At 35.1% G+C, this 25,322-nt stretch overlaps 1 protein-coding gene across 14 annotated transcripts in view; it reads left to right on the plus strand.

The window, feature by feature from the left end:
• The window catches only part of NBEA (neurobeachin), a 713,110-nt gene that overhangs the window by 102,630 nt on the left and 585,158 nt on the right, over positions 1-25,322 (plus strand). For all 14 annotated transcript variants that reach the window (XM_032294855.1, XM_032294857.1, XM_032294861.1 and 11 more), the window contains exons 7-8: positions 11,390-11,509; positions 14,363-14,509. In XM_032294855.1, coding sequence (XP_032150746.1) covers positions 11,390-11,509; positions 14,363-14,509 — 267 coding nt within the window. The remainder of the gene's footprint in view (positions 1-11,389; positions 11,510-14,362; positions 14,510-25,322) is intronic.

The following is a 25,322-nucleotide window of genomic DNA, read 5'->3' on the forward strand; positions in this document are numbered from 1 at the left end:
GCGATTGTTAGTTTTGGCTTAGGAAATGTGTCTTTACTTAATATCCCAAAGAATAGCAGAGACAAGGTCAAAACACATTTTAAAAACTGCTCTGAAGAGAAAATGCAGAGAAATGTGCAAGTATATAATTAGAATTATAAGAGATAATTCATTTATAATCAGGTGGCATTTTCTAGAGAGATTTTCCTGCCTGTGTACCAGACTTCATTTTTGTGTCAGAGTAACGAACCATCTGAAAGTTCAAAGGAAAGAAAACAAGGATAGAATGCATAAGAGTTTCCATCACACATGTTTAAGGCTTTGTTCCCCTTGCAGGTTCAAGGTTCTTTCTTGGATATATGACAGTTAGATTGTCAGTGTTTTTTTAGGGCATACTGCCTCCTCCTAATAGAAATATTGCCTTACCCTTTGTGATTAAGGGTACTATCATAACAGTTATGACGAACTCAAATGTGGTGAGGGTGAGGTCTTTATTTCTTTTTTATATCTGTTTTTGTTTGTTTTCTTGTTGCTTGTGATCTGATGTGTGTCTTGTCCTATACAGAAAAAAATATTATTTTGGATGGTATTTTCAAAAATTTGTTTTGATTTTACATGATTCTAATGAAAATATTTTCTTTATATTTAAAGGCAGCAATTGTGGTTTCTATTAAAGAATATCAATTTAACAATAATTCATTAAGATATACTTAGAAAATAGTTTAAACAGCAATGATTCTGAATAAATATATTCATTCATTATAATGGTATACTTTTATTTTTTAATACAAATTGATTATTTTAATACAAATCCCATTGCCTTTGCTCTGGAAATTCTATTTTGTTAGAATTAAGGCGAGAACAAGATAGTTTGATAAAAGTGCCAAATTATTTTGAATTTCAGTGGAATTGATTAGAAGTACAGAGTGTTGGTATTATAATTTTCATGGTAGGATTATGTATTTGTAACAAATATTCTAGGTAATTTTTCTCATCAGACAATTTTAGGAAACAGTTAAGAGTATACATGCAAACAATTAGAGTGAAGTTATAACCAATGAAATTATCATTCACCAATAAAAAGTACTTTAACTCATTTGTGCTCACTTCTATTTTATTTCTTCTTTACTGTTTGCTTGTGGAAAACACATTCTCCTTTGTAAAGTTCTCAATATGCAGTGATTCTAAGGGGTCTAAACAGGAGCAGGGTGAGAGAATGATGTGGATTTTTAAAAGTCTTCTGTGAAGGTTCTCATAAACCTTGAAAACTCATAAGTATTTGATTTTAATGTGTTTTAGTATTCAAAATAAGTTCTTTCTCTTATTTCTTCCTTTCCTTAATTTTCCACAGATGCTCTAGCTAAGTTCTTGTTATCCTTCCCAACAAGATATTTACTGACCTTTCAAAAATAAATCTTTACATTAAAACCTTTGCTTTCCAGCTTCACCACTTACCAGCTTTTAGAACTTGTGAAGGTGGATGTAAATGATTAGCATATTACCAAATAGGTAGTTTGTGCTCCACACATAATTAGCTACTATTGATATCATGCTGTACTTTTCTTATCTTCAACTTCAATTCGTAATGTAAATCTTATGGAGTCTTAATATGGATCTTTTTTTTTCTTATTCCTGGTCATATCTTTCTTTTACAATTTTCTTTTTGAGCATCAAACTAAATGCAGACTTCACTATATATACATAATATCACTATGTACACAGAGTTTCCAAGTTTATTTTTATTTTCATTAGTCAAAGTATATCAGGTCAAAAGTTAGGCTTTTGTTTTAACCATTCAAAAAGTCACTTGTGTCTATTGTCTGTAGAGTACATTTTGATGTACCAAGGAAAGAGAAAAGTTACTTTTCTTATAAATAAGTTCTATGGTCTTAAATCAGATCAGTTCATTAATTCATCAGTGCCATTCGTTTATCATTCATTTAATTTTATCATATATTATTGTTACAGCCAAAAGAAAACTTTGATAAATTCCAAATCTGATTAATTTTCCTCTATAAATTATCTTAAGTTAATGGTACCCTTATCCATCTAAGTGAAAATTGGAAGCCATCTTTGACTCCCCTTTTATGTGTTAACACTTCCTGTCAGTTCTGTTAGTTAATTCCCATCCCCGTTTTAAAATTATTAATGCTTTTGTCTTAGCTCAGCCTCTTATGGTGTCTTACCTAAACCTTTGCAGTGGTTTTTCAGTTTTAGGTTTATCCACACTTGCCTGCTTATCTTACCTCCGCATTGCTACCAGTTATTTTCCTTAACTATGAAGCCGATCCTTTAACATTCCTGCTCATAATTATTTAGTTATGCCACATTATGCAAAAAATGAAGGCCAGGTTCTTAAAGGTCTGTTTACAATCTGGTCTTTGCCTGTTTTTGTTTTTGTTTTTCTTGTTAAACCTATACACTGAGGAAATTTTTGTCAAGCATCTGCTGTACAAAGATTCTTCCTGGATTTTTTTCCCCCCTTGTCTACTGAACAATTCCTTTTCATCCTTCAAGCTTAGTCTTATGGTTCAATTTATTCTTTTAGTGAATATTTCTATGATAGTCTTTCTTCTCTATTTGTCTTTCCTTCCCTGTTACTTATAGTAATGACTTTTATTACTCCCATATCTCTATTTTAGATATTCTCTATTGTTTTCATTGTTTCTTTTGTGAAACTTCCTTGAGTGCGTATATGTTGTCTGTCGTTATATACCCATGATCCAAGGTTGGGGCAGGGTACTTGGCATAAAGTAGGCTGTCAGTACATTTTTTGAATGAATGAATGACTCTGAAAGGTAAATAATCATCAATTTTAGCATAAACAAAACTCATTATGAGGATATAGTAGATGAAAATAAAATAGTAGTTAATGGTGTATTATTTATGAGTACCAAATATTCAAGAACTTTTCTTCATAGTTTTCATACATTATCTATTTATAATATTCACAAGAAATCCACGAAGTAGGCATTATTATACCCCTTTTTCAGAGATGAAAATAGGTTCAGATATGCTAAGTAATTTGCCAAAAGCCACAGAGCTAGTAACTTGAGAACGCAATTCATGTTGTTATGAAGTAAAATTAATCCTGCTCAGCACGTTATCTGTAGTAGTAAGAATTTAGTAAGTATTGTTTGAATGAGTACTTTTCTATAATAAGGATACCAATAAGTATAATAATACATTTAGTATTCATCTTGAGCAACTGTCTTTGAGCAAGAAATCTTTGTCTATATATAGGCATTTATTTGTGTCTCTTCTCTTTAGAAATGTAAAGTTTCTACACATTTTACTCCAGAATATAAACATTGCGTCTTCAGTGTTGTTTAGATAGCATTCTGGTTGAATATTTTCAAACTCAGTGAAGGTGTAATATATGTAAACTTTAAATCTTACACATGTAACATTCTGTAAGATTTTCCTTACATTTATTTCAAGCTCATTTTTTATGGTTTCTTCTTGATAATTTTGTAGTACTTAGAAACAATTGTTAAATGACTATATTAATGGTTTTCTTTTCTGATTTTAATCAGCACTAACATATATGTTGCTTTCTAATCAAGTGAAAGACTTAGTTTGCAATAAATTAATGATTACCTGGAATGAAAAGAACTTAAAAAGGGATATGCATTTTATTTTTTAATTTATTTTATATTATAAAATATATATATTTAATTGTACTTTAGGTTCTGGGGTACATGTGCAGATCATGCGGGATTGTTGCATAGGTACATATATGGCAATGTGGTTTGCTGCCTCCATCCCGCCCATCACCTATACCTGGCATTTCTCCTCATGTTATCCCTCCCCAGCCTTCCCACACCCTGCTGTCCCTCCCCCAGCCCCCACCAACAGACCCCAGTGTGTGATGCTGTCCTCTCTGTGTCCTTGTGTTCTCATTGTTTAACACCCATCTGAGTGAGAACATGTGGTGTTTGATTTTCTGTTCTTGTGTCAGTTTGCTGAGAATGATGGTTTCCAGATTCATCCATGTCCCTACAAAGGACATGAACTCATTGTTTTTTATGGCTGCATAGTATTCCATGGTGTATATGTGCCACATTTTCCTTGCTCAGTCTATCATTGATGGGCATTTGGGTTGGTTCCAGTTCTTTGCTATTGTAAACAGTGCTGCAATGAACATACGTGTGCATGTGTCTTTATAATAGAATGATTTATAATCCTTTGGATCTATATACTCAGTAATGGGATTGCTGGGTCAAATGGAATTTCTGTTTCTAGGTCCTTGAGAAATTGCTGCACTGTCTTCCACAATGGTTGAACTAATTTACACTCCTACCAACAGTGTAAAAGTGTTCCTGATTCTCCACATCCTCTCCAGCATCTGTTGTTTCCAGATTTTTTAATGATTGCCATTCTAACTAGCGTGAGATGGTATCTCAATGTGGTTTTGATTTGCATTTCTCTAATGACCAGTGATGATGAGCATTTTTTCATATGTTTATTGGCCTCATATATCTCTTCTTTTGAAAAGTGTCTGTTCATATCCTTCGTCAACATTTGAGTGGGTTTGTTTTTTTTTTCTTGTAAATCTGCTTTAGTTCTTTGTAGATCCTGGATATTAGCCCTTTGTCAGATGGGTAGATTATAAAATTTTTTTCCCATTCTTTTGTTTGTCATTCACTCTAATGATTGTTTCTTTTGCTGTGCAGAAGCTCTGGAGTTCAATTAGGTCCCATTTGTCTATTTTGGCTTCTGTTGCTGATGCTTTTGGTGTTTTAGTCATGAAGTCCTTGCCTATGCCTATATCCTGAATGGTTTTGCCTAAGTTTTCTTCTAGGGTTTTTATGGTGTTAGGTCTTATGTTTAAATATTTACCCCATCTTGAGATAATTTTTGTATAAGGTGTCAGGAAGGAGTCCAGTTTCTGCTTTCTGCACATGGCTAGCCAGTTTTCCCAACACCATTTATTAAATAGGGAATCATTTCCCCATTGCTTGTTTTTGTCAGGTTTATCAAAGATCAGATGGTTGTAGATGTGTGGCATTGCCTCCGAGGCGTCTGTTCTGTTCCATTGATTTATATCTCTGTTTTGGTACTAGTAGCATGCTGTTTCGATTATTCTAGCCTTGTAGTATTGTTTGAAGTCACTTAGTGCGATGCCTCCAGCTTTGTTCTTTTTGCTTACGATAGTCTTGACTTTGCAGACTCTCTTTTGGTTCCATATGAAGTTTAAGGTGTTTTTTTCCAGTTCTGTGAAGAGGGTGATTGGTAGCTTCATGGGGATAGCATTGAATCTATAAATTACTTTGGGCAGTGTGGCCATTTTCACGATATTGATTCTTCCTAACCATGGGCATGGAATGTTTTTTCCATCTGTTTGTGTCCTCTCTTATTTCATTGAGTAGTGGTTTGTAGTTCTCTTTGAAAAGGTCCTTTACATCCTTTGTTAGTTGTATTCCTAGGTATTTTATTCTCTATGTAGCAATTGTGAATGGGAGTTCGCTCTTGATTTGGCTCTCTGTTATTCTTGTTATTGGTGTATAGGGATGCTTGTGATTTTTGCACATTGATTTTGTATCCTGAGACTTTGCTGAAGTTGCTTATCAGCTTAAGGAGATTTTGGGCTGAGATGATGGGATTTTCTAAATTTACAATCATGTCATCTGCAAATAGAGACAATCTGACTTCCTCTTTTCCTAACTGAATACTCTTTATTTCTTTCTCTTGCCTGATTGCCCTGGTCAGAACTTCCAGCACTGTGTTGAATAGAAATGGTGAGAGAGGGCATCCTTCTCTTGTGCCAATTTTCAAAGGGAATGCTTCTAGTTTTTGGCCATTCAGTATGTTATTGGCTGTGGGTTGGTCATAAATAGCTCTTATTACTTTAGATATGTTCCATTGATATCTAATTTATGGAGAGTGTTTAGCTGAAAGGGCTGTTGAATTTTGTCGAAGGCCTTCTCTGCATCTATTGAGATAATCATGTGGTTTTTTCTTTGGTTCTGTTTATGTGGTGAATTACGTTTATAGACTTGTGTATGTTGAACCAGCCTTGCACCCCCTGGATCAAGCCTACTTAATCATGATGGATAAGCTTTTTGATGTGCTGTTGCAATCGGTTTGCCAGTACTTTATTGAAGATTTTTGCATTTATGTTCATCATGCATATCAGCCTCAAGTTTTCTTTTTTTGTTGAGACTGCTGGGTTTTGGTATCAGGATGATGTCGGTCTCATAAAATGATTTGGGAAGGATTCCCTCTTTTTGTGTTGTTTGGAATAGTTTCAGGAGTGGTACCAGCTCCTCTTTGTATGGCTGGTAGAATTCGGCTGTGAACCCATCTGGACCTGGGCTTTTTTTTGGTTGGTAGGCTATTAATTGCTGCCTCAACTTCAGCCCTTGTTACTGGTCTCTTCAGGGTTTCAACTTCTTGTTTTAGACTTGGGAGGGTGCAAGCATCTAGGAATTTATCCATTTCTTCCAGGTTTACTGGTTTGTATGCATAGAGTTGTTTGTAGTAATCTCTGATGGTGGTTTGTATTTCTGTGGAATCGGTGGTGATATCCCCTTGATCGTTTTTTATTGCATCTATTTGATTCTTCTCTCATTTCTTTTTTATTAATCTGGCTAGCAGTCTATTTTGTTGATCTTTTAAAAAACCCAGCTTCTGGATTTATTGATTTTTTTTGAAGGGTTTTTTTGTATCTCTGTCTCCCTTAGTTCTGCTCTGATCTTAGTTGTTTTTTGTCTTCTGCTAGCTTTTGAGTTTTTTTGATCTTGCTGTTTTAGCTCTTTCAATTTTGATGATAGGGTGTTGATTTTACGTCTTTCCTTGCTTCTCATGTGGGTATTTATTGCTATATATTTTCCTCTAGACACTGCTTTAAATGTGCCAGAGTTTCCAGTACATTGTGCCTTCCTTCTTGGTTTCAAAGAACATCTTTATTTCTGCCTTCATTTCATTGTTTATCCAATTGTCATTCAGGAGCCAGTTGTTCAGTTTCCTTGAAGTTGTGTGGTTCTGAGTTAGTTTCTTAATCCTGAGTTCTAATTTGATTGCACTGTGGTTTGAGAGACTGCTTATGATTTCCGTTCTTTTGCATTTTCTGAGGAGTGATTTATTTCCACTTATGTGGTCAATTTTAGAGTAGGTGTGATGTGGTGCTGAGAAGAATGTATATTCTGTGGATTTGGGGTGGGGACTTCCTTAGATGTCTATTAGGTCCACTTGGTCCAGATCTGAGTTCAAGTCCTGGATATCCTTGTTAATTTTCTGTCTTGTTGATCTGTCTAATATTGACAATGGAGTGTTAAAGTCTCCCATTATTATTGTGTGGGAGTCTAAGTATCTTTGTAGGTTATTGTGAACTTGCTTTATATATCTGGGTGCTCCTGTATTGGGTGCGTATATATTTAGGATCATTAGTTCTTCTTGTTGCATTGATCCTTTTACTATTATGTAATGCCCTTCTCTGTCTCTTGATCTTTGTTGGCTTAAAGTCCATTTTATCAGAGACTAGGATTGCAACTCCTGCTTTTTTTTGCTTTTGATTTGCTTGGTAAATCTTCCTTCACCCCTTTATTTTGAGCTTATATGTGTCCTTGCACGTGAGATGGGTTTCCTGGATATAGCACACAGATGGGTTTTGACTTTTACCCAATTTGCCAGTCTGTGTCTTTTGATTGGTGCATTTAGCCCATTTACATTTAAGTTTAATATTGTTATGTCTGAATTTGATCTTGCCATTTTGATGCTAGCTGGTTGTTTTGCCTGTTAGTTGATGCAGTTTCTTCATTGTGTCGATGCTCTTTACCGTTTGGTACATTTTTGAAGTGGCTGATACTGGTTGTTTCTTTTCGTGTTTAGTGCTTCTTTCAGAAGCTCTTGTAAGGCAGGCCTGGGGGTTACAAAATCTCTCAGCAATTGCTTGTTTGTAAAGGATTTTATTTCTTCTTTGCTTATAAAACTTAGTTTGGCTGGATATGAAATTCTAGGTTGAAAATTCTTTTCTGTAAGGATGTTGAATATTGGCCCCACTCTCTTTTGGCTTGTGGAGTTTCTGCCAAGAGATCTGGTGTGAGTCTGATGGACTCCTCTTAGTAGGTAACCCGACCTTTCTCTCTGGGTGCCCTTAGCATTTTTCCCTTCATTTCAACCCTGGTGAATTTGATGATTATCTGCCTTCAGATTGCTCTTCTTGAGGAATATCTTTGTGTAGTGTGTTCTGTATTTTCTGAATTTGAATGTTGGGCTGTCTTTCTGGGTTGGAGAAGTTCTGCTGGATAATATCCTGACTAGTGTTTTCCAGCTTGTATTCATTCTCTCCGTCACATCCAGGGACGCCTATCAAGTGCAGATTAGGTCCTTTCACATAATCCCATATTTCTTGGAGGCTTTGTTCATTTCTTTTCACTCCTTTTTCTCTAATCTTGCCTTCTCGTTTTATTTCATTGAGTTGATCTTCAATCTCTGATATCCTTTCTTCTGCTTCGTCGATTCAGCTATTGAAATTTTTGTATGCTTTGCAAAGTTTTTGTGTTGTGTTTTACAGCTCCAGCAAATCATTTATATTCTTTTTTAAGCTGTTTATTCTTGTTAGCATTTCATCTAACCCTTTTTCAGTGTTCTTAGTTTCTTTGCGTTGGATTAGAACATGTTCTTTTAGCTCAGAGAAGTTTGTTAGTACTCATCTTCTGAAGCCTGTTTCTGTCAGTGCATCAGACTCATTCTCCATCCAGCTCTGTTCCTTTGTTGGTGAGGAGTTGTGATCCCTTGGAGGAGGAGAAGCATTCTGGTTTTGGATGTTTTCATCCGTTTTAGACTGGTTTCTTTCATTCTTCTTGGATTTATCTACCTGTGGTCTTTGTAGTTGGTGACTTTCGGTTGAGGTCTCTGAGTGGACGTCCTTTTGTTGATGTAGAAGCTATTTCTGTTTTTTGGTTTTTCTTTTAGCAGTCAGGCCCCTCTGCTGCATGACTGTTGGGGGTCAACCCCAGTCCCTGCTTGCCTGGGGATCACCCGTACAGACTGCAGAACAGTATGGGCTGCTTCTGGTTTCCTCTTCTGTTGTCTTTGTCCCAGAAGGGTACCTGCCAGATATCAGCCTCAGTTCTCCTTTATGGGGTGTCTGTTTGGATATATGGGGTCCGGGGAGCTGCTTGAGGAGACTGTCTGTCCCTTATAGGACCTCAAGTGCTGTGCTGGGAGCTCCGTTGTTCCGTTCAGAGCTGCTGGGCAGGTACGTTTAAGTTTGCTGCAGTGGAACTCATAACCGCCTCTTTTCCCAGGTGCTCTGTCCTGGGAAGGTGGGGCTTTGTTTATAAGTTCCTGTGGTGCTGCTCCCTTTTTTCAGAGGTGCCCTGCCCAGCAAGGTCTTTCAGCAGAGGTATTGCTGAGCTGTCATGTGCTCTGCCCAGCTGCTGTTTGAACTTCCTCATGGTTTTGTTTACAGAGGTACCGTTAGAACTGCCTTGGTAATGGATGTCTGCCTCAGTAATCGTGGACTGCCTTGGTAATGACGGAGTGCCTAAGTAGTGGTGGATTGCCTCAGTAATGGCAGATGCCCTTCCCCCCACCAAGCTGGACCATTCTGGGTCCAGCTGCACTTGCTGTGAAACTCTCAATCCAGAGTTTTTAAGATTTCTGGCCTTTGTGGGGGTGGGACCCGCCAAGCCAGATTACTTGGCTCCCTGTTTCAGCCCCCTCTTTTTGAGTTGAATGGGCAGCTCTGTCTCCCAGGCATTCCAGGTACCAGTTGAAATGGCCGCCCAGATTTGCATGAGGTTTTGTGTGGAAACCCACAGCACTGGCTGAAACAGTCATGCTGGAAACTCATGGCACTGTTTGGCCTGGGAATCTTCTGGTCTGTGGGCAGTAAAAACTTGTTTGGAAATGCAGTGATCACTCACCCTCAGCATTGTTTTCACTGGGAACTGTACTCCAGAGCTGTTCCCATTTGGCCATATTGGCTCTCTCAGGATATGCATTTTAGACAGCTAAATGGCTTGACCTGACTTTGCTTTTATAGAAGCACACTGTTGTTTTGTATTATTGACTTTTTGGAGTTCTTTAGCAAACAATTTTTCTTTGAGACAGAGTCTTGCTGTGTCACCCAAGCTAGAGTACAGTGCTGCAATCTTGGCTCACTGCAACCTCTGCCTTCCAGGTTCAAGTGATTCTTGTGTCTCACCTTCCTGAGTAGCTGAGATTATAGGCACATGCCACGACGCCTGGCTAATTTTTGTATTTTTACTACAGACAGCGTTTTACCATGTTGGCCAGGCTGGTCTCGAACTTCTGAGCTCAGTTGATCTGTCCACCTTGGCCTCCCAAAGTGCTGGGATTATAGACATGAGCCACTGTGCCCAGCCTATTTTTAATTTCTAAATTGAAATGAACAAAATTGAATTTTGCTATAAGTATTTTAGATACCTTGAAATAACTAATATTTTAGTGATTAAAGATTATTATTATAACTTTTTATTTCTCAAAATATGTAGGAAATAATTGAGTAGTATATTTAAATAATCTGTAGAACAAAGTTTGTATTTTATATTTTGGTGGGAGAGAGAAACCAGACTAATTTTACCCCCTTAACTTCAGAAAGCATACTTGTTCAAATGTTTATAAATCATTTATAATTTGTCTACACTTTAGAAAAAAAATTTCTACATTCTCTATTTTAGGCTGTTAACTCTCAAGAGGATAAAGGTTGTTTCAGAAATCAAATCATCCATATTAATAGATACTTAAAATGCTTTCTGAAACCAGTAAATATAAACTGGGCACTCAGTGAACTCATTTATTGATTCTTAATAAATATTCACAGATTATTAAGTTATTAAATGTATAATTATCACTGGATTTACTAAATCTAAATTGTGAAATTGAAATTAATTAAAATCTTACTGTAAATGCCAAAATGTTGTTTCTTTGACAGATCTTTCCTGACGATGCAGTCCAAAATAGAATCTAGTTTATTCTTTTTCAGTTTATACTGTCTTTTTCTGCTCACTATAATCACCATGATTTATAATTCTATGTTTGTTTAATTTTGTCATGTGTATTTCTTTTACTAGCTCTTAAATTGTAGGAGAACTGGTCAGCCTCGGCTATCTGCAGCGCCTGTCACAATGTAAATTTTAAATGAAGGAACATAAATAAGTTGCATTTCTGCAATTTTGGATGTTGGTATAGTGGAAGGAGTATCACTCTGAAGATCAAGGGGTTGTAGTTCTCTCTTCTCCATGAATATTCTTTATGTGCCACTTCTACCATCTGTGAAATGAGAGATGGGAAGGGGGGACCTTGAGGAAGTGGTATTAGATGATCATTATTAGTCCTGCCAGCATATTCTTGTACGGTTTTATGAAAGTTATAATTGCATTTTAGACCATAATAACCAAACATAAATATTAATATATTTAATTTTTTTTAATTTAAGTGGTACATGATCAGCATTGTCCACATTTACAATCGATGGAGGAACAGTGAAATTCGGTGTTATGTTAATGGACAACTGGTATCTTATGGTGATATGGCTTGGCATGTTAACACAAATGATGTAAGTCTTTATTTTTCTGTCTGTGTTTTAATGTGTTTGAGAGTGTGATCTGTCTTTACAATATGAATTGAATAATAAAATAGTTTGTTAGAAACTTAAAACTTTGAAAGTTTATTCTTTTTATTAAATGACTCTTTCATTATTAAAGTTAGTATAAGAAAGATGCTGGCCGGGCGCGGTGGCTCACGCCTGTAATCCCAGTACTTTGGGAGGCCGAGGCGGGTGGATCACGAGGTCAAAAGATCGAGACCATCCTGGTCAACACGGTGAAACCCCGTCTCTACTAAAACTACGAAAAATCAGCTGGGCATGGTGGCGCGTCCCTGTAATCCCAGCTACTCAGGAGGCTGAGGCAGGAGAATTCCCTGAACCCAGGAGGCAGAGGTTGTGGTGAGCCGAGATCACGCCATTGCACTCCAGCCTGGGTAACAAGAGCGAAGCTCCGCCTCAAAAAAAAAAAAAAAAAAAAAAAAGCTGCTAAAAGACATGATTAGTGATAGAAAAATGGAACATTTGGCCAGAGTTTTCAATTTTTTAGATCAAAAACCATGAATCCAGTATTCTGTTTTTTTCCAGCATTAATTGCTAAAAAATGTGGTTTACCCCTTATTTAGATATGGAAGGAAGGCCCTAAACAGAAATATAACATATAGTCACTACTGTTAATTATATAGTGTTACATACTATGGAGGAAAAAAATAAGTGGGGTTACAGAAAATGTAGGTGTAAGGAAGGGAGAGGCCAGATGGTCCAGAGATGATTTCAGTAGGAGTTGAGCAAGCAAGATATGTGGGTAACTTATTCTATTCAGTGGGAACAGTGAATGCAAAGGCTTTGAGGCAGAATAGGAAGTTCAAGGAAAAGGCAGTCAATTGGTCTGGAGCAGAGGGAGGAAGAAGCAGAATGATATTCAGAGATGAGGTTAGGCAGAAATCATTCTGGCCTTTGTAAGCTAAGCTTGAGCTTTCACAACTTACTCAGCTTAAAAAATCCTTGGAAGATTTTGAGCAGACAAGTGATATGTGCTTATATCTTTAAAGTATCATTCTGCCTGCAGTATTGATAATATTATGAAGGGAAATTACAGAAGCAGGAAGATCACTTAAATGGCATACTGCAATGAAACAAAGAGATTATATTTGTTTCTACCAGTATGTTAGTGGTGGAACAGGTGACATAGTTGGATTCTAGATAGAGGACCTCTAGAATTAAAGCCTCAAGGGTCCTTACGGTTTCTCTACTTTGGACTTTCAATTGTCTACATTCTGGCCCATCAGAGCCAAAGTGAAAGGCTTGTTTTAATGCTAAAGTACCTCCAAGCTCAGTAAGATACAACTCTTTAAGCATACCTGATTTTTATTAGAACTTACCTCTTAAAAACTCATTTCTCAGTTGTTTGCATCTCTTTAGGCTTTCATCTCCCAAAGGGCAGGTATTGCTTATCTTGTCTTACTTTCTTTTTACTAGCACTGTGTGTGTGGTTCATAATTTGTCCCCTGGATTGGGGCTTGGCAGACTACAGCTGACCAAATCTGACCCTCCCCCTGTTGCTGATTTTGTGTAAGCTGGGGCTAATTATCTTGCCTTTTAATTTTTAAAGTTTTTTTTTTTTTAAGACACAATATCAAAGAAGAATGGGACAGTAACCAGGTGGGGCTGGCAAAGTTTAAAATACTTTCTGTCTGTCCCTTTACAGGAAAAGTTGTTTTTTTCTGCCCTGGAAACTTATAGTTGAGCCACAACCAATAAATATTTAATAGAATGTTGTTTTCAGAATTAGAATCCACAGATGAAATTCTGCTTACTATCTTCTCTCCAGAGGAGATCTCTCCAGAGTCTTTTTATTATAGAGTGAAAGAAATCCCAGTGGTCTTCTTGACTTATAAATCATAAGACAGTATCTTGAAAAGAAAAGATGTAGATTTTTCAATTATTTGTAATAGTGCTCTAAGAAGTGGAGAATCCTAGATAATAACACATACATACATACTTTACATAAAGTTCCTATACTTTTAATTAAATATTGAGTATTTAATGACGTTAATTTTTTTCTGTCTTTTTACCCCATCCACAATTTTTTTTTGTTACTTTATTGAAGTACCAAAGGCATTTCTTACATATATAATTCTTGCTCATTCGTTCTAAGGTGTGAAATAGCCTGTGGGGATAGGGGAAGGGAACTGAGCCATGATTGCTTTCCCTGGTGTGGGGGGTGGGGTATAAGAAATAGAGATAGGAGAGATCTTGTTAAGCTTTTGGGTTCTTCAGTGCTGAATTCCTCGTGTGGAAAGCATTGTACCATCTGCTTTAAGCAGCAGATTTTAGTGTTATTGTTTATTTGATTCTGTATAATTCCTACTGATATATGAGAAGGAATTGATTTTCTTTGTGTCTTTTACTTAGTGGAGAAATAGAGGAATAAATTCATAATTTCAAATATAAAGTAGGATGAAAAAATTAGAGCCTTTGTGTTCATGATTGAATTGTAGAACAGTTATTCCCTTGATTCAGATCAATCTCTAGAGTTTTAAAATTAGTTTAACTTTTGTAAATAAATAATTATAAGCTCTTTTGCCTTCAACTATAATATTTGAAAAGTGATAAGCTGAAGATTGAGTAGGCGGTTATTGTTTATGTTTGCTTAAACATAAATGTAAAACATGTAACTGATCGGTTTTCACAAAAAGCTTGACTGGCATTTGTTATTTAAATAATAAAGTCTTAATTGATGCTTTCTTCTGTTATTATTGTTACATTTTAAGTTATTCATGATAATGAAGGCTGATTTAAGGATTTCAACCTTTTTGTCATTAAAAATAATGCATTTGATTTTTTTATAACTTTTAAAAATAGAGCTATGACAAGTGCTTTCTTGGATCATCAGAAACTGCTGATGCAAATAGGGTATTCTGTGGTCAACTCGGTGCCGTGTATGTGTTCAGTGAAGCGCTCAACCCAGCACAGATATTTGCAATTCATCAATTAGGACCTGGATATAAGGTAGTAATAATTGTAATTTTATAAATTCTATGGAGAGTTTTTGATGTAAAACATGGTATAATATAATTTTTAGTGAAAATATTTCTTCAATATGGTTTAAGAATCATTTCTATTATTTGGAATGTAGTCGGTTTTTATTGTATGTTTCTTTTGGATTTAAATATGCTTTTTTCTCAACTATTTTCTCTTTATAACCTTTTTTATTCTTCAGCATATTTTCTAATATGATGGCATGCCTTTGTTAACAATTCTGAAATAATCTTATAAAACTATTTTGCATAATGTATTTGAAATACAAAATTTTGATATATATATTACATAGTGAACATAATAAAAAACATGTTAATATTACTGGTAACTTGGAGAGAAGAGTTAAAGATTTAGAAGGAAACTAAGATAATATTGCATGGGCCTAAAATTATTCAATTTTAGCTTGTATTTTTGCTTTAATTGCAGTAAGTGAGGAAGTAGGTACAGTAGTGAGTATAGTCATTTAGCGAAACTATTTAATATAATTTATCATATTATTTGTGTTTTTTAAACTTTACAAATGAAGACTTTAGGTAAGGTATAGCAGGCACATATGTGAGTTAGTTTTAAATGTGGAGGACACCCGGCCAGAGGAATACATAAGGGTTTTATTTAAATCACATTGGGAATTGTGAAGTCTCAAACTACTTGGAACTGAAAGAGAATTACAAATTATAGTCAAAGTGTTTATAATTCTGAAGGAGTACCTGTCTTGTATGGAAGTGCTGTTTTTTGTTAAACTCAATTTAAATAATTAATGTGAAAATTGTGTTATGGAAAGTGAGTAGTCAACATTAAAAAATATTCCCTCTTTTGCTTTTGTATTTTTGCATTGATATTTCTCTTCTTATGTCATATATATATAAAGAGAGAAAAAGAGAGGCAGAGAGAGAGAAAGTTTGATTTTACCCATATTGCAAGATCTTTTTGTTCTCAGTGACTTTAATAACCATAAAAATACTGAATCATTATGCTATTATTTTTATGTCAAGGTAACAATACTTGCTGTCATATATTTTCCATATCATTTTTTTTGCTAGCTCTAGAAATGTTGTTCTTGCATAGCTACTTTTTCTTTCATGGGTGTTTTTGTTGGGTTTGCATTCTGGTTCTGCCATTGTTGATCTTGCATAGGAATATTTTTGTAATTCACATTTTGTATTAATATGCTGCCTGCTTTTCTTTCCTATTTCTTTGAGTTGTTTCATAAAATACTTGAAGTGTCTTTTTTAAGCTCTAATAGAATGATATTAAATAGAGGGACAAATGAAATATAAAAAGGTAGAATATAAAATACAAATGTGTAAATCATAAATACAATATGATTGCTAATGTGAAATTTCAGAATTGATGGGAGCTTCCTGGCAGCATCAAAGAAAAGGGCTATTCAGCAATTTTGTAATTCTTCTATTTATAAAGGAGCAAACCTTGTCCTGAATAAGTTTGCAAACTCTGCAGCATTCTTTTCACGTCTTCCTTGTCACATTCTTGTATAACAACAGTGATAATGAGCAGTAACCTTGTCATTGTGTATACAAATAACTCATATGACACAGTATATCTTTAGTGTCTTAACACGCAGTAGAGTACCTAAACTCAGAACTTTTAAGAGATACACTTGCCAATTTGGGCATTACATCAGAACATTTTGTTAAGTTTTGAAAGTTCTCAGCTTTGTTGAGAACTAACAACTTTCCTTGTTAGTGGGGGTTGATGATAATTCCACAGGTAACATGCATTTTCTCAATTTGTAAATATTGTAAATACAATTGCTACCATGACAGGCTTCAGCAAAAATTTTTTATATTAAGTTTTCTTTAGAAATTCAGAGAATATAGGGAAGGAGGAATGCAAAATTGTGTTCTGAGGAGAAAAGCTGAGTTTTTCACACATTATAGTCTCAATTATCTTGGTAAAGTTACTTTCTGTAAGTGAAGGGGTAGAGGGCTTACGGTGTGGAGAATATAATAATTAGTGGACATTTGGATAAATCACAAATGGAATTTAAATCACTTAGTGTTGTATAATAACATAGTATTTATATTTATTGCCTTAAGTTACATGAAACTTTCTTTCATTGTAATGGTCAGACAATATTTATGATTCTCAGCTTAGTATAGATGGCATGTCAACATAATGGGGCTTCTAAATTAATAAAATAAGTTAATTCTGCCTTCAAATAATGTCATCAATCTATGTATTCAATGGAGCCCATCACAGATGATTTTGACTGTTGGTCCCTGGAGTGTTAGGTAATTTTTCTTCTGTGGAATGTTTGATTTTGAGCATTGCAGCTTATCAGTAAATATTCTGTACCTGATTATTTTCTGGAAACAGTGAATAACTTAGAATATCACTTATTAACTTAATAAGCCATTCAGTTTGGAAAATAAAATACAGAATACAGAAAAATATTTAAAATACAGAAAGTCTCACTGTAGATTTGTCTAGTATAGTAAAATTTACTATCAGATAAGTTTACATGGATATCTGTTTGGGATTCTTTAATATCTTCAAGATTATAAAACCTTGTGTATCAGGTGGCTCTTTGATATAAGCTTGCAAATCAGATTTTAACAAAGTTTTATATTTTATAATTATTACTAGATATTTTCTCATTGTTATGTTAACCCTATGTGGCAAGCAGTTAGTCTTCATTGCCAGATATTTGAAAATTTAGCTTTGAGTTCTCTCCTTCACTTATGAAAATGATAGCATAATGGTTTTTATAATTTACTATATCATAATAAACTTTTAATTAATAAGAGAAAAAGCATAACACAACTCCCAAAATTAAGAATCACTTTAGAGGATTTCCAATAGTTGCATGAAGGGGTGAGTTCCTAACAAACTGATCTTCTCACAGATAACCATTTGTAAACTCTGCACATAATACAGATAACATCTATCTGAGGGTTATGGCAGGCAGGCTTTAGAAGGTAGCCAAAATGTGAAACAGTCAGTCTGCCACTGGACTGATATCCCCATTTTTTTCTTTGATAGGAAACTTTCTGTCCAGAAAAGTTAGGGTCAGATGCTCTGGGGCAACCAGTACTGTATGGATATTGATGGGTAACCTCAGAAAAGAGACAGCCTGAAAGGGTTCTGAATTGCACATTTCAAAAAACTCAGTCCAGATCGCTGGCTCACCCCTGATACCATGTATGATTATGGCAAACTGATAATAGATTATAAGTTAGGTTTCAAAACTGAGCTGAAATCCGAAACATCACACACAGGAGGCATGAGAGTCTATAATTGTATCTAAACAAGTAGAATCATCCTGTAATACAGAAATTTCAATACATTTCAAAACAATATTGTCTCTACAGAGTAATAGTCCCACTATTTAGCATATAAAACAAAAGTACTTGTTCTGAAAACAGTCAGGGAAATGTGACTCATTCTCAAGGGAAGAGAAAATCATCATATACCAACTCTAAGATAACTCACATGTTGGAAATATCACATGTGGTCCATTATAACTAGTCAGGTAGAGTAAAATTTACTTATAATGAATTAAAAGATAGAAAGTATTAGCTATGAAATACAACAAAATCAGATGGCAATTCTAGAAGGGAAAAATGTATCAGAATTAAAAATAAGCTTTATGGGCTTATCAGCAGAATTAATATAATAGAGAAGTAAATGAACTTGAATATAGATTGATAGAAACTTTGAAAAGCGTTATGAAAGATTGGGGTAAAAAATAGAATCCAAGAGATATATGGGCAATTTTGAAATGTCTAATAAGCACAGTATAAGAGAAAGAGCCAGAAAAAATATTTGAATAAATGATGATAGAAAACTTCTCAGATTTGGTAAAAGGCTTACGTTTGTAGATTGAAGAAACTCTGAAAACTCCAACCAAAATAAATTCAAAGAGAACCAAAGTAGGCACATTACAGTCAAAGTGTGGAAAACCAAAGATAAAGAAAACATCTTGAAAGCAGGCAGAGGAAAACTAGACATTGATAAGGGAACAATAATTTGAATATCTATACACATCTCCTCAGAAAGCATGGAAGCTATAGAGGTGGAACAAAATTCTTAAAGCTCTGAAAGGAAGAAAAAAATCTACTAATCTAGCATTCTTTATCCAGCAAAAATATTCTTTAGGTCTTTTGAAAGAAAATTAAGAAATTTGTTGTTACTTGACTGTCATTACTGAAGAAGAAAACCTGTATCATTAGGATTATATAAATGTAATACATATGACAACTTAACAGAAAGATTTGGGGAGAGGCTATCAATACACCTATGTAGTTGAAAGTTCCTGTATTGTACGTGTCTTGATAGAATGATGTTGACTACAATTCAATGGCTGAAACAAAATTAACAAAGTCAAAATTTCATATTTTTTCTTGAATGTTAGGTAAATATGTATCGAATATTTCATTTACCCACAGCATATGCTATATACCTGTCTTTCAAATTAAAGATAACAAAGGCTCAATTGAAAGGAGAAACAAAATAAATCAATGCGAGCTACTATAGATCAGGTAAACTAAATACAAATAAATAGCCTTCACTAATTGATCTGTTCATTCTTTCATTAAACAGTTGGGCATTGTTCTATCTGCTAGGGATATAACTAACAATTAAATGAAACCAACAAAAATCCCTGCCTGTATTTTGGGGAATTAGGTTGTGCAGCATCATGGGAGAAGACAGATAACAAAAGAAAAATATTGTGTATATGGTGATAAGAGCTATGAGACACGCAAAGTAGGTAAAAAAGAGGGAAGAGCTTTAAGGGCAAATGCCAGAGCAAGAATAAAGGCCATTAGCAGAAGCTTACTTCACAGATTAAAGAACACTGTGAGTATGTTTTCCTGTGACTGGCACAGAAGGAACAAGGGGAGAGCCAAAGAAGATTAATTCAGAGAGCAACTATATGCTTTCAGAGGATTGTTAGGACTTTGTCTTTGCTCGAGTGAGAGGGACAGCCATTGAAAAGTTTTGAGTGTCCTGGTCTGATACCAATTTTAAAAGGATCACTCTGGTTACTGTGGCAAATAAGGGGAAAAGGTGGGAATAGGGGACTGGTTAGGGAGGTGTTGCAGTTATTTAGTGAAGAGTTCTGGAGAGTGTTGAAACTCAATTAGATTTTTGATAAAGCATATCTAAAATATCTACAACTCTCAAAGGTCAGCTTTCAGATATACTTTGGAGGTAGTGCCAGTAGGATTTTCTGTCACTGGGAATATGGGGTAAGGGAGCAAGAGAGGACCTGGAGGAGCAAGTAACCCCATGAATTTTAGCTTGAACAACTGAGCTGATTGAGTTGTCATTTACTGAGATGGGGAAGGCTATGAAGAAATAAATTTTGGCAGAGAAGATCAAGAATTTGGTTATGGACATAGGTTATGGGCATAGTTGTTTGAGATGCCTGTTAGACATCTAAATGGAATAATGAAATAAATCTGGAGTTCAGAGGCGACATCTTGCTCGGAGATAGGAATTTGGCATTGGCAGGATATGGACAGGATTTAAAGGTAAAGGACTGGATTTAGGTACCAATGAAGTGTGTTCAAACAAAACATAACTGAGAAATGAGTACTTGGGAAAGCCAGTGTTTGTAGGTTGAAGAGATACAGAAAAACCAGCAAAGGCAAATGACAAGGAGAGCAAGGAATAAGGGAAAAAAAAGCAGGAGAGTGTGGTGTTTTAACTTGCCTACTTGAAGTTAAATCTCCTTTCCTCTACATTGAGGATACTAATTGTCAAGTACACCCAGGATAATAGACTACAAATTCCCATAATCATACATAAAGAACAGTCTCAATAACAATACCAATAATGCCCAATTGTTATAGTTACTGAAAGCAATTAATTTGTTTTTGCATATGTTCTTTTCATTCTCCCTCTTGCCATTTTTAAAATAGTTGAGGTATGTTATAAGGTGAATTCTGTTTCCCTAAAATTCTAACCCTCAGCAGCCTGTAATGTGACTGTTTTTGGAGATAGGGTCTTTAAAGAGGTTATGAAGATTAAGTGAGGTCATTTTGGTTATTGGACCCTATTGCAATATAACTAGTATCCTTATAGAGAGGAGGAAAGTAGGACACAGACACACACAAAGGGAAGACCATGTGAAGACACAGGGAAGAGAAGGAGAGAATCTGCAGAAGAAAACCTTGCTAACACCCATATATCAGACTTACAGCTCCAGAACTGTGAGAAAATAAACTTTTGTTTAAGCCATCAAGTCTCTGTTCTTTGTCATGGCAGACCCAGCAAACAAAGTATTATCTACATTGTGAGCACATACAGTTATTACATACCATTCTCTCAACTCTTATTTAGTCATAGTTCTATAAGTACCTGTGTGTTTAAGGCTTATAATATTTCCTTATATTGATGCGTTTTGTCTGTCTGTGTTTTAGTTCTTTCTGTAGTAGATTCCTCAGGAAGAGTTCATGGAAATAGTATTTCTTGATAAATGCATTTTGATACTAGTTTGTAAGGAGACTTTATGCTTCAAAGTCATTTTGCCTGGCTATAAAATCCCTGACTTACCTTTTCTTTCTTTGTATGTCTTAAATATGCTACTAATTTTTCTCTGGCATGAAGTATTGGTATTGAAAGCCTGTTTACAGTGTAATATCTTCTCTGTTACAAGGCACTTAGTCTTGTTAGATGTTCAAAGGATTTTTTTCCCTTTTTCCTTGAATTAGTACTTTTGCTAGATATGTCTTGGTGGTGGTTATTCTGAGTTAACTTTTCAGGTATGGTGTGCACTTTCATATGTAGTTTGTATCTTTTCATATTTTAAGAAATTGTTCTTATACTGTACTTTTAGAGTTTCTATTTCCTTGTTTTGATTTTCTTCTCCAGAGACTTGACTATGCATGTTTATTTACTTTGCTTATCTTTAATATGTCTCTTAAATCACTTATCTTATTTCACTTTCTGTTAAATCTTTATCTCCTTTATTTCTCTCTCGTTTTAAAATTTAAAAGTAACATAAAATTTACAGTAAAGCTACACGCACCATGCCAATCAGTTTTTTTTTTCCTGAGCCATGAGAGTAACTACTAACATGATGCTCCATCAATCCTGAATATTATGTTCCTCCAAACAGAAACATTCTTTTACATAATTATTGTGTAGTATAAAATCAAGAGGTTAGTGTAGATGTGTTACTACCATTTAATTCTCAGACTCCATTAAAATTTTGCTAATTGTTACATAATGTCTTTTATAGTGAAAAGATTCAGTTTACTGCATTTACATTATGATGAATCAAACAGCTTCTCAGTCTTCCCTTCATTTTCCATATGGATGCCCTCTTTGCCTGAGGCAGGTGTTGGCTCCTTTTCTGGCTACCTCCTACCCCCTCATGAATGCCTTCTTAACCCTTCCTCAGTTCTAGCACAATACACTAAGCTAGGCTATTGAACTGATGCCTTCCCCATCCTTCTGCAGCCCCAGGTGTCTTTACCTCCTGCTGAGCAGCCCTCTTATTCAGATGCTATCCTCTCTCTAGAACTCTTCCATCCGGGCTCACTCCCTTAGGCAGTGTGCTCCCTGTCCTGCTGGTGTGCCTTCCCTAGCCTGGTTGCTTTCCTTTGTGCATGTTCTCTCATCCTCCTCGGACTACAACAACCTGAGCCAGATACCCCCCAACCCTTCACCATGAAGGTGCCGCCCTCTGCCTGCCCAGGCTCCTACATGCCAAGCCACATACCAAATTAATGATTTTCAGCTCTCACTCTAGATCCACCTGCCTCCCATGGTTTGCCATCTTCTCAGGCAGATGCCTTCACATCCTTCTCTGTGTAGGGATACACAGAGAAATGTTTAGTGTACATAACCTTCCTTACCTCTCACCTACTCGAAACGTCATGTCAAGGCACAGCTCACTTGCCTCATCCTTGTTTCAGATGATGCTTATCACTTTGTTAGAATTCTGACATTATTAACTGGGCAGCTCTCCTACCTACCCTTCCTACCCTTCTTATGCTCTGATATCCTGCAACAAATTGCACTATGTTGTTAGCTGTAGGTTTTTTACAGATGCTCTTTTCAGTAGATAGAAGTTCTATTTTACTCCTAGCTTGTTCAGTGCTTTCTATCATAAAAAGTGTTAGATTCTATCAAATATGTTCTGTGTGTCTGTTGAGATAATTAACATGTTAATCAGTCTAGGTATAGGCTTGTTAGTAGTGTTGATCTTTTCAAAGAACTGGCTTTTGATTTCCTTGTGTTTTCACAGTTGTTTTCTTATTCTTTATTTCATTAAGTTCTTCATAATTCTTTTTATTTTTTTCTTTCTGTATGTTTTATGCTTCGTTTGCTTTTTGCTTCCAGGGTCATACGATGGGAGGTTTGATTGTTGATTTGAAGTCCTCTTTTTTAATACAAACATTTACAGGTATAAATTTCTAAGTGCCTTAACTGCTTATATTTTGGTGTTTCTGCCTTTTTTCATCTCAAAGTATTCTGTAATTTCTCTTTTGATTATTTCTTCTTTGACACGTTGGTTATTTAGGAATGTGTTTATTTCCACATATTTGTGAATTCCTCAAATTCCTTTATATAACTGATTACTAATATTCCAGTTTGGACAGATAATAAACTTTGTATTATACCTGTCTTTATAAATTTATTCAGGTTTGTTTTGTGACCTGAGTTTGATCTATCCAGGAGAACGTTTCATGTGTACTTGTTTTTGGAAAGAGGGTCTCTCCTGTCACCTAAGCTGGAGTGCAGTGGTACATTCCTAGCACACTATAGCCTTAGACTTCTGGGTTCAAATGGTCCTCCTGCCTCAGCTTCCTGAGTAGCTAGGACTATCGGCACAAGCCACTGTGCCTAATTTTTAAATTTTTGTAGAAACAAGGCCTTGCTGTGTTGCCTAGGCTAGTTTTGAACTCCTGGCCTCAAGTGATCCTCCTACTTTAGCCTCCCAAAGTGTTGGGATTATAGGCATGAGCCACTGAGCCGAGCTATGTGTACTTTAGAAGAATGTGTATTCTGCTGTTTTTGGGTGGTGTGTTCTAGAGATTCCTGTTAGTTTCATTTGGTTTTTGTTCAAATCTTCAGTTTCCTCCTTGATCTTATGAATGGAAAGTTGAGTCCTGAAGTGCCCAATTATTATTGTTAACTTGTCTATTTCTCCCCTTTATTTCTTCAGATGTTTCTTCAAGTATTTTAATGCTCTGTGTTTAAGTGCACATATGTTTACAATTGCTGTATCCTCCTGATGGATTGTCCTTTTTATCATTATCCAATGTCTTTTTAATATATAGTAGTATATCTTGTTTTAAAGTCTATTTTGTATGATATTAACACAGCCATTCCAGCTTTCTTGTGGTTTCTTGATATTTTTCACATTTTATTAACTTTAAATATGTTTTTATCTTTAAGCATTCTGTAAACAGTATGTTATTGAATCTCATTTTATTACCCAATCTGACAGTCTCTGCCTTTTGAATTGATTGGTTATTTCATTCATCTTTAATGTGATTATTGATATCTGCCATTTTGCTTTTTGTTAGCTCTGTGTCTCATGTTCTATTTATTCCTTTATTTCTTTGTTACTGATTTCTTTGGATTATGTGCTTATTTTCTTATGTAGCATTTTCAATTTTAAAATAATTTTTTTTCATTTAAAATATTTCCTTAGTGATTGCATTAGGCTTACCATGTACATATTAAATCATGGGAATCAGCTTCAGATTTATACTAACTTCATTCTAGTAAGTTATATAAGTGTTACTTCTATATAGCTCTATTTGTTTTCTCTGTTTTTTTGTGATATTATTGTTATACATGTAATATCTGTATATGTTACAAACCCAACATGACATTATTATAATTATTACTTCATACAATCGTGCCTTTTAAAGAAGCTGAGAAAAGAAAGGACATACAGTATATGTTTATAGATTTTGTTATATTAATCTTCTGATTTATCATTTATGAATCTCTTCATTTGTTTCTGTAGATTCAGTTACCACTGGAGTTATTTCATTAACTTAGTACAACTTTGCTTCCACCACCTTCTTTGTTATGCTGAAGTGGTCCATTTTGAAAAGCATGCATCATACTGTACTCATTTGAGTGTAATTAGCACAAGATATTCATACCTTCTTTTCTTCTTTTAAAATAATTATAACAGTTTTATTGAAGTGTAATTTACATACTGTACAACTCATTAATTTTAAGTGTAGAAGTCAATTATTTTTGATAAACTTACAAAGTTGTGTGGACGCCACTACAATTTAATTTTAGAACATTTCTATTACCCCAGAAGGATCCCACCTGCCTATTTGCAATCACTCCTCATTCTCATCCCTGTCTTATTCATATAGTTTTTATATAATAATTCTTCTGAAAAACCTTCTGAAAGAAATAATATAATAAATATTCATATTTATATAATAATATACTTTCATATACAACTTTTTTCTTTTTAAATTTTTTTAGAGTCAGGATCTCCCTCTGTCACCAAGGCAGGAATGCCGTGGTATGATCCTGGCTCATCGTGGCCTCACAATCCTGGGCTCAGTGAACCTTCTGCCTCAGCCTCCTGAGTAGCTGGGATGACAGACATGTGACACATGCTTGGCTAATTTTTAATTGGTAGAGATGGGGTCTCTCTCTTTGTTGCCCAGGCTGATCGAAAACTCCTTGGCCTCTTGAAGTGCCGAGATTACAGATGTTAGCCATTCCGCATATCCACCTTTATATTTCATTTTAAAGACATAGAAATAACCTAATACTAGAAATGAGGGAAGATAAGAAAATTATCTTTATTTAGTGGATTCTATGT

The sequence above is a fragment of the Sapajus apella genome, unplaced genomic scaffold (assembly GCF_009761245.1).
Source record: "Sapajus apella isolate SASKATOON/1434 unplaced genomic scaffold, GSC_monkey_1.0 scaffold32, whole genome shotgun sequence".
In the NCBI taxonomy this organism is placed as follows: domain Eukaryota; kingdom Metazoa; phylum Chordata; class Mammalia; order Primates; family Cebidae; genus Sapajus; species Sapajus apella.